At 47.3% G+C, this 13,063-nt stretch overlaps 1 protein-coding gene across 9 annotated transcripts in view; it reads right to left on the bottom strand.

Annotated features, from left to right (window-relative positions):
• FANCD2 (FA complementation group D2) overlaps positions 1-13,063 on the bottom strand; it is a 191,760-nt gene that overhangs the window by 50,674 nt on the left and 128,023 nt on the right. For all 9 annotated transcript variants that reach the window (XR_006292126.1, XM_037903424.2, XM_043550844.1 and 6 more), the window contains 3 exons: positions 11,761-11,888; positions 9,672-9,771; positions 8,375-8,497 (listed from right to left, as the gene is read on the bottom strand). Coding sequence is in view for 8 of the 9 variants with exons in the window: in XM_037903424.2 (XP_037759352.1) it covers positions 8,375-8,497; positions 9,672-9,771; positions 11,761-11,888 (351 nt within the window). In the remaining variant the exon portion in view is untranslated. The remainder of the gene's footprint in view (positions 1-8,374; positions 8,498-9,671; positions 9,772-11,760; positions 11,889-13,063) is intronic.

Raw genomic sequence — 13,063 nt, 5'->3', positions numbered from 1 at the left:
CGAAGCATTTCAGACACTAAAGGACCATCTCTGCCATGAATCAGTGCTTTATAGCTCTGATTTCTCTTGTAGTTTTGTGGTCCAGACCGATGCCACGGCAGTGGGACGTGGGGCTGTCCTCTCCCAGACCCTCGACGGAGAGGAACATCCCATCCTTTACATTAGTTGAAAGCTCTTCCCCCGGGAACGTAACTATTTGACCATTGAGAAGGAGGCCCTGGCAGTTAAATGGGCTGTGGAGGCCCTTCAGTATTACCTCCTGGGTCATGCCCCCCTCAAGTGGCTCCAGACAATGAAAGACACCAATGCAAGGCTAACAAGGTGGTATCTCACCCTTCAACCGTTTCCATTTACCATACAACGTAGGGCAGGAAAGGAGAACGCAAGCGCTGATGGTCTCTCCCAGTTGGGAGAGGGGGATCATACCAGCCCCAGAGAGTGGGGGCTGGAGTTGAGGGGGGGAATGTAGTGAGGGGATGTGGTTTCCCTCCTTGACGGACAGGGAGAGAGCCACAACCGCCCCCTGGTGGGCAGAGCCGGGACACCTACAACTGCCCAGCCGGAAGCAGAGGGGCGAGACAGAAACCGGAAATATAAAAGTCGGGCCCTCCAGCTCACTTGGAGAAGAGCTGCTTGAGGAGCAGGGCATCTCCCACCTGCAGCTGGAGCTTGGACCCGACAGAGGCCGCTACAGTGCCAGAGACCCAGAGGGACTGCCGGAGCTGGCAGGCACCAGAGACCCGGAGGAGCTGTTGGGGCTGCCACTAGTCATTTACACTAGTGAGACAAATGGTGACCCTGGAACCCAGGTACCCCCAAATGGGAGTGTAGGAAGGAGCCCAAGGAAGCTGAATAGGGTTCAGCTGTGTTACTCACTGCAAGCTGGCCAGCATGTTGCGGCTGGATTCTCTGCTGACCCAGTGGCAGACCACTCCGCCACTGTTAGAGCCCTGGGCTGGGACGCAGTGGTGACAGGTGGGCCGACGTCTCCCTACCCCCTGCTACCCCACCTCTGGGGGTGGCAGCCTCCCCACCTTTAGGCCAAGAGGCCTGCGTTGGTCATCGTCCACCCGAGCTAGGACGCTGGACAGTTTTGCTGTCTGCTTCGCCAGAGAACTGATCCCCCTAGACTGCTGTGTTGCTCTGCCCTGACTCAAGGCCAGAGCCCCTTAACTGTTGGTGCCCTGCCCTGCTCGAGGACCTGGGTCCCCCTAGACTCACTGCTGCTCTGCCTGACTGCAGGCCAGAGCCCTTAATTGCTGGCTGCCCTGCCCTGTCTGAGGGCCAGGTGTCTCAGACTCAATTGCTGCCAGGCGTGGACTGCAGGATTGGGCCTACTAACTGTCGGCTAATTCCACCCTGAATTGAGTTGCTCCAGAGGCATTGTAGCAAGGGGACGTGGCCTCCCTCCTTGACAGATGGGGAGAGAGTTGCGACTGCCTTGCAGTCACTCACCCTACTCTGCACTCCCACAAGTCATAGCGAATTTGAAGAAAATCTGTGCACGCATGTGGATTTTAGAGCACTTGGAAGCATTGTCCTTTAAACATGAAGGATAGAGGGTCGAAGGAGGGAAAGGGCTCCTCTACACACGTATCAGCAGTTTAAGAGGCTCAGAGGGGTGTGAAGTGACCCATTCATCTCAATGTGATGTTCTCAGCCCATGAAGATGATAGAGCCGGGAACAATAGCTCTGAGATGTGTAAACTGCTCCATTTATCTCCCCAGGTATTCCCAATCCCTCCTGAGTGCTTTAGAACAGTGTTTTTCAAACTTTTTTTGCTGGCGACCTAGTTGAAGAAAATTGTTGATGTCCGCGACCCAACAGAGCTGGAGATGAGGAGTTTGGGAGGGGCTCAGGGCTGGGGTGTGGGCTTTAGGGTGTGGGAGGGGGTTCAGGGTGTGGGAGGGGGCTCAGGGCTGAGGCAGGGGGTTGGAGTGCAGGAGTGGGTCAGGACTCTGGGATGGGGGTGCAGGCTCTGGGGTGGGGCCAGGGATGAGGGGTTTGGGGTGCAGGAAGGAGCTCTGGGTTGGGGGGGGCTCAGGACTGGGGCAGGGGATTGGGGCATGGGCTTACCTCGGGCAGCTCCCGGTTGGCGGCACAACCTGTCCTGGCACTGTGGACCACACTGGCACTGCACCCCGGAAGCAGCCAGTAGCAGGTTTGGCTCCTAGGAAGAGGTGCGCAAGCGGCTCCACGTGGCTCTCGCCCACAGGCGCCACCCACCCCAGCTCCAATTGGCCAGGAACTGCCTAGGAGCCGGACCTGCTGCTGGCTGCTTCCAGGGCACAGCGCGGTGTCGGAACAGGTAGGGACTAGCCTGCCTTAGCTGGGCAACACCGCCGACGGGACTTTTAACAGCCCGGTTGGCGGTGCTGACCAGAGCCGCCGTGACCCAGTGCCTTACATTCCACGACCCAGTACTGGGTCACGACCCGCAGTTTGAAAACCACTGCTTTAGAACCTGTGAGAGATAAGCAGTATACTGGTTCTCAGCACCCCACTCAAAGGGGCAGGACTTCTAGAGATCCTGGCTCACACAGGGCTGGGGAGAAAGGTTCCAACCCCTGCAGGTGAGCATGGGCCCCCCAGACCCTGGCACACACACAGAGGGCAGCGAGAATGGCTCACACCCCCAGAGGCGAAAATACCCACCATATCCCAGATCATATGAGAGGAGCAAGGAGGGGGGCTTAGGCCCCACTAAAGCAGCAAGAATCCTCTAGATAGGGCACACACAAGAGGGGAGAGTGTGAGGCTGATAATTCTTCCCCAGTTCCCCTACCACTCACCCCCAGACCCCATCCCTCCATTCCCTCTAACCTCCAAGCCTCCCTCACCTGAGTACCCAACCTCTCTCTCCTCCGCTACCACTCATCCCAATTTATCCCCCCTCCCTTCTTGCAGCCACAACCTCACTCCTGTGCCCCCTAATTATCTCTCCCTTCCCAGGAAGCATTCACATGTCAATTTCTACTTCCCAACATTTTTGGGAGTGTAGGGGGGTTGGGGTTCACTGGCAGAGTTGGGGGGTGCACAGGGTTGGGATGCAGGACTGGAGTGCACTGGCAGAGCTGGGGGTGCTGAGGGGTTGCAGTGCACAGTGGTTGAGATGCATTGGCAGAACTATGGAGTGCATGGAGTTGGGGTGCAGGGTGGTTGGGATTCACTGACAGAGTTGGAGAATGCAGTGAAATCATTGTGGACTGGCAAAGTTGGGGTGCAGAGGGAATGGGTTCACAGTAGGGATTCACTGGCAGAGCTGTGGGGTGCAGGAAAATTGGGGTGCAGTGTGGTTGGAGTGTACCAGCAGGCCTAGAACTGCAGGGTGGTTGGATGCACTGACAGAGCTGGAGGGTGCAGTGGGGTCAGTGTGGACTGGCGGAGTTGGGATGCAGAGGGAAGGGGTTCAGGGCAGGGGTGTACTGGCAGAGCTGTGGCGTACAGGAAAATTGGGGTGCAGAGTGGTTGGGGTGTACTGATAGAACTGGGGCTTTAGGGTTGGGGATGTTGGGATGCACTGACAGAGCTGATGGTTGGGGTGGTGGGGTCCACTGACACAGCTGGGGGATGTACAGGGGTTGGGTGTACTGGCAGGCATGCAGGAAGCTTGGGTGCTGGGTGGTTGGAATCCACAGGCAGAGCTGGGGATTAGGGGTACTGGAGTCCACTGCAAGAGCTGCAGGGGTCCACTGGCAGAGCTGGATGGTTCCATGCCTACCTCAACTAAGTCCCCAACCTATCTTGCCTCCCCTACCATTCATCCCTTTCCCCTTCGCTGCAATCCGAAACCCTCCTTTCCCCGACTCCTCCATTCCCTCATTACCCCTCCCTTCCTAGGAAGCCCTCACAGTAGCAGAGAAAGATATAACATGACCAAATAACTGGATGTTGAAGCTAGACAAATTCAGACTGGAAATAAGGTGTACATTTTTGACAGTGAAGGTAAATAACCATTGGAACAATTTACCAAGGGTCATGGTGGATTCTCCATCACTGACAATTTTTAACTCAAGATGGGATTTTTTCTAAAAGATCTGCTCTAGGAATTATTGTGAGGCAGTCTTGTGGCCTGTGTTATTACAGGAGGTCAGACTAAATGATCACAATGTTTCCTTCTGGCTTTGGAATCTAAGAATCTATTAAACATGTCTAGTTCTCCCTCCCCCCACCAAATACTGTGATTACGTTGCCCCCAAAATAAAACTGCAACCCACAATTCTCAAATTGTAGCCAATTTCCAGCCACTCAGTCCAAACCTCCTTTTGTCTTCAGTGAGAGCTCATGTATAACTTATCTTTTGTTATGTTAACTGAAGCATGAGTTCAAAAGCATCAAGGACTAGTTCACAATCATCATGTTCAAGGAGGTCTGTGATACATCCAGTGATCAGCACCTCTCAGTTTAACAGTACAAGGCAGCAGAAGGAGAATGAAGGTAACTTACCTGTAACTGAAGGTTTTTCAAGATATGTGGTCCCTATCTGTATTCCACATGTATGCATGCACTCCATGTGCCTGAGTCCAGAAACTTTTAGTAAGCAGTGTCCATTGGACTACACATATGCAGTTGTTCTCCTGGTGCTCCAAACTGAGGGCACTAAGAGGAGTTGCAGACCAATGCTTCTCCACTTCCTTTTCTTACCATGAATTTGGTCAAAATCGGCAGCAGAGGGGCTGAGGGTAAATAGTAGATCACAGATAGGGACCACACATATCAAAGAACCTCCAGTTACATGAAAGTAACCTCCATTTCTTCTTCAAGGGCTGGTCCCTATTCCACCTTTGAGAGATTAGTAAGCAGTAGTCAAACAGGAGATGGGTGCGAGGATGTAGATGGTATGGGCATTTGTAGTACTGATGATCGCACAGCTGTATCTGCAGTAGAAGTCTCGACCAATGCATAATGTCTTCTAAAGGTGTGTATGGAGCTCCAGGTAGCCACCTTACATATATCTAGTAAGGGTATGTCTCTCAGAAATGCTGCAGAGGTTGCTTGCACTCTTTTGGAATGGGTGCTCACGCTCGGGTTGGGGGTAGAATGCGAGCTAGTTGGTAACAAAGGATGATGCAGCCCAAGATCCACTTAGAGAGCCTCTGTGCAGATAGAGCTTGATGCCTTGATCACTCTGCTATGGTGATTTTAAAAATTTGGTATTTTTCTAATTGCTTTTGTTCTCTGTAGATAAAATGTCACTGCCTGTCGGAGTGAAGAAAAATACAGAGTGAAGAAAAATACCACTAAGTGGATGATTTGATTTATGTGAAACTCCGAAATTACTTTAGGGATGAATTTTGGGTGGAAGCAAAGAGAGACCTTCCCTTTATGAAAGATGGTATATGGCAGAGCTGCCATGAATGCCCCCACCTCTCTCACCCCACTAGCTGATGTGATGGAGACGAGGAAGGCAACTTTCATCGAGAGATGGGACATAGCTAATGGTTCTAAGGGAGGTTTGCTGAGAACTGAAAGGATGTGATTGAGATTCCAGACAGGTTGAAATAGTCAAGAGGCCCAAGATCCAGGACTGTTTCGGCCTGCTGGGCGAAATAAGGATGACCGGAGCCCTGTTTTGATGGATCATTGGCAGGACTTGTGGTATTAGTGGGATGAGAGGGAAGGCATTATTGAGGTGGTCCATCCAGGATAGCAGCAGAGCATCGCCCTTTGAGCTGCAGCCCAGAGCTTTTCTGGAGCACTACAGGGGAACTTCTTGTTCACCTGTGAGGCAAAGAGATCCCAAAATGGTGCTCCCCACTGGGTGAAGATCTAGTTCAGAAAGAAATCATGAATCTCCCATTCATGGTCTGTTGAAAAATATCTGCTGAGACTGTCTGCTAGGGAGTTCTGTGCACCTGGTGGGTATACTGCAGATAGGCTTATGTGATTTCTGATATGCCAGTTCCAGAGGTCCATTGTCTCTACACACAGGGAGAGGGATCTTTTCCTCATGTGCTTGTTTATGTAGAAGACAGTTGACATAATGTTTGACATTACCTGGATGTGTTGGGATCGGATGAGCGGAATGAAAGTGTTTGCAGGCCCTACAGACTGACCTTAATTCCAGTAAGTTGATGTGCAAGCTGACCTCCTGAGGGGTCCAGATGCATTATGCAGTGTGATTGTTGAAAAGGGCTCCTCAGCCTAAGAGGGGAGAAACTGTGATGACAGTCATCTTGGGTATTGGTGGGAGGAAAGGAAGTCCCACCCAAACTTCCTCTTGGTATGTCCATCAAACAAGAGAGGCCATAACGATGGCTGGAATTGTTACTCTGGCATTGATAGTTGTCTTTGTCTGGTGAGTAGACAGAGTGAAGCCAGGTTCACAGGCAATAGAGATAAAGCGTGGCAAATGGTGATATGTAGGTGCATGAGGCCATGTGCCCTAGGAGGGAAAGACCAATCCTGACAGTAGTCCAAGGTCACTCATGGCATGCAATCTCTTCATGGAAAGATATGCTCTTGCTGTAGTGGAATGCAGGGTTCCTTTTGTGAAGTCTATGGACCTCATGGGAGTCAAAGTGGACTTCTCATTGTTGACACAGACTCCCTGGGAAGATAGTAGACAGAATAGGAATAGGGTCACTGACTGGACTTCTCTGCTGAACCTGCCTGTCAGGAGCCAGTCGTTGTCATATGGAAAGACAGTAAGCCATTTGTTTTCATCCAAGCCACCACCACTGAAAGCACTTTTGTAAAGACCCTGGGTGCTGTAGCTAGTCCGAATGGGAGGACTGTGAGTTGTTAGTGGTCTTGTCCAATGAGGAACCTTCTGTGGGCTAGATAAATGTCTATATGAACATAAGCATCTTACATGTCAAGAGCCACAAACCATGTGCCCTATTCCAGAGAGGGGATTATTGATGCCAATGTGACCAGGCAGAATTTTGATTTTCAGATAAATACATTTAGTTGGTGTAGATCAAGAATCAGTCTCCATCCCCCATTCTTTTGGGGGACCAAGAAATATGTGGAGTAGAATCCCTTCCCTTGATGTTGGGATGCAACTGGTTACAAGTATATCCTGATTCTGGTATGTACATCCTGGTTCATCAAAAAATGTCATGTAAGGTATCAAAGGAAAGTTAGTGTAACACATTTGTGAGTAGCACTGTAAAATTATGTACCACTCTCATCTCAGGAGTTATGTATCTATATTGGAAAGATGTTCTTATAGTTTGTATCTAAGTGCTAACCCCAGCAGAGGTGAAAAACTGATTTCCTGCCAGATGAGAGATGTTTGTCCATCTATCTGTTGAAATGTAAACCTAGTATCATCCACAATCAATCACCAGTCTGAGCTAAATGCAGATGAAGAATAGTGAGATTTAACAGAAAGAGACCAGAGACGGAAAGAGCCTTTGGGGGTTAGGGGGGGCACTTCAAAGGTTTATTGGACTATAAATGGAGGACAAGGAAAGCACCCTAGTTTTCTTGCACCTAGGAAGTAAACTGAGAGCACGTTTATATTCATGAAAATGGGATCTCAACCAAGCTTGGTTGAAAATGCTACAAAGGACATTTGGGATGAGCTAAACTTATTTAGCCTGGAGACTAGTCTGTTAAATTTAGTCTCACAAAGCGTATTATACTTGTGTTTTATAAGTAACCAGTTGCTTTCATTATCCTTACTCACTATGTCTTAAATCTTGATCTTGGATAATAAACTTATGATTGTTTTCACTATAAATATACCTCAGTGCTGTCGTTTTGTATAAGGAGCTGATCCTGAGTTGAACCATTCAATCTGGTGTGTACACAGTTCCCTTGGGGACAGCAGACCTGGTATTTCTGTGAATGTTCAGTCAATAAAGGGCTGATCGTTACAAGGGAACTCATCAAAGAGGCTCAGGGACTGGGGTACATCTATTGTTACCTGTAAGGCAAAGCAGGGGCTGTCATAGCCCAGAGGCAATTGTCTAGGTGGCTGACAGGCTGGAGACATCAAGGAGCTGGCTCCCAGTGAAGCACAAGCAAGTGTCCCTCTCACTGGAGGCAGAAGGTAACAAGATGACTCAGCCTTAGGCACCCTGAGAACCATCACAACTGTACACCACCACAACCACCCAGACTGGCCATCAGCACCCAAGGATTGACTGCCTTATGTTCATCTATTAGCATTGGTTCAGGGATAATAAACTTAACCCTGCTCTGAAGCATGGTGGAAGTTTGTCACTGGCTAAAGCTGACTTTGTACAGATTTAATGTGCACTGCTAAGAAAATGCCTAGCAGTTCCCAGATGTATAAACATTACTAGCGTGAAACCTTAACATAAAACAAGACAGACCAGACAATAAGAGATCTGAATATCGGAAGCCAGTGATTGCTATTGTGCAGCACATGAGATTCAAGGTCTTTGTTGATGTTATTACCTGGTCAGTGTGGGGTAAGTCGAAGAATATCCATCATTAGCAGAATTAATCAGCTCTGGGACCCCAACACTGGAGATGTCTTCCACAGCTTTCAAGATGTTGTCTGTGTGCTCCATATATACACTGAACCCAAACATCAGGATAACAAGTCAGTACATGTTATGCAGGGGCAGGACAGTAGCTTCCATTACAAAGCCCATTCCTGACTTCCCTCTAGCCAAACTGTTCCTGAGTTACATGTCATTGAAAATCAATTACTTGAACCTGTGCCTTTCTCCCTTTTTCTCTAACTCATCAGCAGCTGGTTATAATCTCCCCTGCCACAACCTTCCAGAGAGTTAGAACTCCTTAAACTGACATGGCAGCTACGCCTGAAGAAATAGGTTGCAATTAAGCAAAAATATTGACAATTATTTGTTGTGGTTAGTTTTGCGTCAGTCCTGCTCCCACTGATCTCAATTAGAGCTTTTTACCATTGTCTTTAATAGAAGCAGAATCAGACACTATACTGCAGCCCCTTTACACTGCCAGAATGCATATATACACATGCACACGCTCACACACACACGCATGTGTGTTGGACTGTATTGACAAATTCGGTGTAGAAAAAACAGAAGGCTTGGGGGTCTTTCTATAGCTGAGGTCTAACAGAGTTTTTCCTTTAACTCAGGTGGTAGAGGCTTGTGTTTCTGGAACTATAGGTATAGAGTTCTAGGCCTGGCTCCGCAGGTGTATGATCTAATGCAGAGAGGTGGATGCCTCTCCATAGTTAAGGTTGCAACTGTGGTATCAATATAAGGCTGATTTTGATCCCCTGCTAACTAAAAATAAAGTTCTTCATACTTTCAGATTTGTAGGTGCAGTTTCACAGACATCTTGAGAAAGCTTTGATGATATTGATTAACATCCTTTTGAAAGTAAAAGATTTTAAAATGGCCGCTTTTGAAACTGCATTTTCCAATAAGCAGTTGCACAAACTTCAGTTTCCAGACACAGTTTGCACATGCTGTAGGATTACTGTTCGCTTCCTGTCTTATTTGTCTTAGGAGGAAAAAAATAAGGTTATGAAAACTGTTCCAATCTGTTTTTCAAGAACTGTTTATATTTTTTCCTGTTCCCCACGCCCGACAAGGCTTCCTGGAGAAGCATTTCAGCACATTGTGCACTGGATTCTCTTAAAGAACCCCTTGGTTTGATCTAGCCAGAATACCTTAACAGAAACTGAGACTAAAGCTGTTTATGAAGAGAGTTTGCTCTCAGAAACCAAGTTACTGCAGCAGAAGCAAAGCATTCTTACCAGAGCAGCGTGTGCAGCGCATCACTGAACTGGCTACCCTTCTCTCGCATGCCACTGGGCTGCATCCATGACTGGCAGAGGAACTGCTTAGCAAGTGAAGCTGTCAAAGATAAGCAATAAAATGAGGAGGGGCCTGGATGTATTTTGTCTCACTGAGAATACAAGCATCCAAGATAACTTTCTTCTCCCTCATACAAATGCAGGATAGCCGAATGCTTCTGGCTAATTACAATGTAATTCCACTTCAAGCAGATCCTATGTTCTCCGTACAGGTGCCTGCCAAAGTGCTAAAGCTGAGGGAGTTGGGAAAGGCGTTTTCCTTAGAGATCATTACTCATCACACTAATGAGATTTATACACAAGTCTAGTGAGCTCTTGGCCTGGTACACTGGTTCTTACTGGAGTCATTCTCTCTTTGTCCATTCATGTCTGACAATGCTACAATGGGTTTCCTTTCCTTCCTCTGGTCTGTGGAGCCAGAGATCAGTTTTTCCCTGCTGCAGGGGCTAAGTGTCACCCCCTTGGGAAACCAGAAATGAGGTTTTCCAAAGCTGATATACAAGTATTAACTCAAATGTTAGTGTACCGGTGACAGGTGAACTTTCCCTTTGGCCACAGCGTTTTCACATTAATTTGAACTGGCAAATTTACAGTTTAGAATTTTGTAATCAGAAATAATTGTCTTCTTCCAAAGGCTGCATCTGCTTCTCTGACATAAATGGCCAAAGAAAAGAAATGATCAGGTAAGAGTAAATTTTTCATCGTTATTCCTATTGTTAGGGGACTATAGATCCCACACACAGGCCACACCCTGAGATGCTCCCATGTCTCCGGGGTGAGCCACCTTTACCCTTTCTTGTTTTTTAATGTTTATCTTTTAGTATGTGTTCACGTTTTCCAGCAGTAAGGGAAGCCATGGTTGGGGCATGTCTGGACATGCTGGGTATGTGCCTGTCACTGGGCGCATGGGTAGCCTAGAGTATAGATGAGTGTGTTAAGAGCTTCTCTGTGTGGTGTGTAGTGCACTAGTGACATACTCTAGACAGAGAAACAGATTCATCCGACTGCAGCTGGTACGCCTGGCTGGACCATCCAGCAGGGAGTGAGATTTTATTTACTTGCAGTATTGTAGCCTAGGATCATATAGTTAGGTCCTATTGTAATTTTCAATAACTTGTTAAAACCTGCTGGGTCTCAAGTCTCTCAAACTTGACTGAATTGCTCTGGGGGAAGGGCAATTTGTAACACTATCCAGGGCAGACAGTTCACCCCTACATTCTCTCCCTGGGATGAAGTAACTGTGTATAATTCTGAATAGTTTTGTGAATCTGAGACACCGCTAGAATGCAACACTTTACAGAGAGGAGCCTGCAAACTTGCACTCTTAGCTTTAGCAGTATCTGGTGAACATGGGAAATGAAGGCCAGCAAGCTTCCTTGCATATTCCTTGCAAGAAGATCTCTCAGCCCATGTGGCTACTGTCCCCGTTAGCGAGTGAACTCTAATCAGCTTGCAAGAGCTGCTCCTCTTGCTTTATTAGGGCTTGTCTATAGTTTTTCTAACACTTTACTGTATAGTGTCAGGAACAGAAATAGTTAAAGTGGAACAGTCCCCCAATTGGGATGCAGTTATACCACTATAGTTTATTCTCGTTAATGTATGTGAATAAGCTATACTGTTACAAGCACCTTTATAGTGGTAGAATTGTGCCGACTCCAGTGGTTGTACCAATTTACTTTTATCAGTAAAATTACCCCCCTAACCAAAATAGTTCAGTCAGGACTAAAACTGTGTGTAGAATTAGGCTTAAGTTAAACGCTTCTTCTCAACCATCTTGCCTTTCAGCCATCATTTCTCCTTACTGAAGAATGATTAAAAAACCAAAAAACTAATAGAACTGTACACTGTTTTCTTGTGCGACTGACATATAATAAAGCAGGTGGTAAAGAGCTTCCAATACATTTAGTGTTATTCATGTTAGCAAGTTTTCTAGACTGCCTGGTGAGAAGCCAAAGCATTACAGATAAAGGATAGCCAAAACATTACAGATAAAGAACCTGCCCAGGAAAAGAGGTTCTGCACACATTACCTATTTTATCTTTTTTCCAACTGGCCACAGGTTTTTCAGCAATGACAATCAGGAGCTGAGTGAGGGTAAGTGCACACTGGAAATTGGGAACGCTGTGCTGGAAATTCAGCAAGTAGTGAAAACTCTCGCTGTGGGTGACAGGAAAGAAAAGGGATGAAGACATTGCAGATATGTCACATATATACACAGAAAGAGAGGAAGTGCCAGCCCAGATCAGACCCTGAGATCCTGCTACCCTGGCATCCTGTCTCCAATGGTGATCAGCACCAGATGCCTCAATACAGTAACTCCTCACTTAAGGTTGTAGTTGTGTTCCTGAAAAATGCTATTTTAAGCGAAACAATGTTAAGCTAATCCAATTTCCCCATAAGAATTAATGTAAATAGCGGGGGTTAGGTTCTAGGGAAATGTTTTTCACTAGACAAAAGACTATATATATATATATATATATATATATATATATATATATATATAAAATACACACACACACACACACACAAATCATAGAATCATAGAATATCAGGGTTGGAAGGGACCTCAGGAGGTCATCTAGTCCAACCCCCTGCTCAAAGCAGGACCAATCCCCAATTAAATCATCCCAGCCAGGGCTTTGTCAAGCCTGACCTTAAAAACTTCTAAGGAAGGAGATTCTACCACCTCCCTAGGTAACACATTCCAGTGTTTCACCACCCTCTTGGTGAAAAAGTTTTTCCTAATATCCAACCTTAACCTCTCCCACTGCAACTTGAGACCATTACTCCTTGTCCTGTCCTCTTCTACCACTGAGAATAGTCTAGAACCATCCTCTCTGGAACCACCTCTCAGGTAGTTGAAAGCAGCTATCAAATCCCCCCTCATTCTTCTCTTCTGCAGACTAAATAATCCCAGTTCCCTCAGCCTCTCCTCATAAGTCATGTGTTCCAGACCCCTAATCATTTTTGTTGCCCTTCGCTGGACTCTCTCCAATTTATCCACATCCTTCTTGTAGTGTGGGGCCCAAAACTGGACACAGTACTCCAGATGAGGCCTCACCATTGTCGAATAGAGGGGAACGATCACGTCCCTCGATCTGCTGGCTATGCCCCTATTTATACATCCCAAAATGCCATTGGCCTTCTTGGCAACAAGGGCACACTGCTGACTCATATCCAGCTTCTCGTCCACTGTAACCCCTAGGTCCTTTTCCGCAGAACTGCTGCCTAGCCATTCGGTCCCTAGTCTGTAGCGGTGCATTGGATTCTTCCGTCCTAAGTGCAGGACTCTGCACTTGTCCTTGTTGAACCTCATCAGATTTCTTTTGGCC

Source organism: Chelonia mydas, chromosome 7 (genome assembly GCF_015237465.2).
Source record: "Chelonia mydas isolate rCheMyd1 chromosome 7, rCheMyd1.pri.v2, whole genome shotgun sequence".
In the NCBI taxonomy this organism is placed as follows: Eukaryota; Metazoa; Chordata; order Testudines; family Cheloniidae; genus Chelonia; species Chelonia mydas.
The sequence above is the reverse complement of the archived record's forward strand: the minus strand, read 5'-3'. Positions and strand labels throughout refer to the sequence as shown.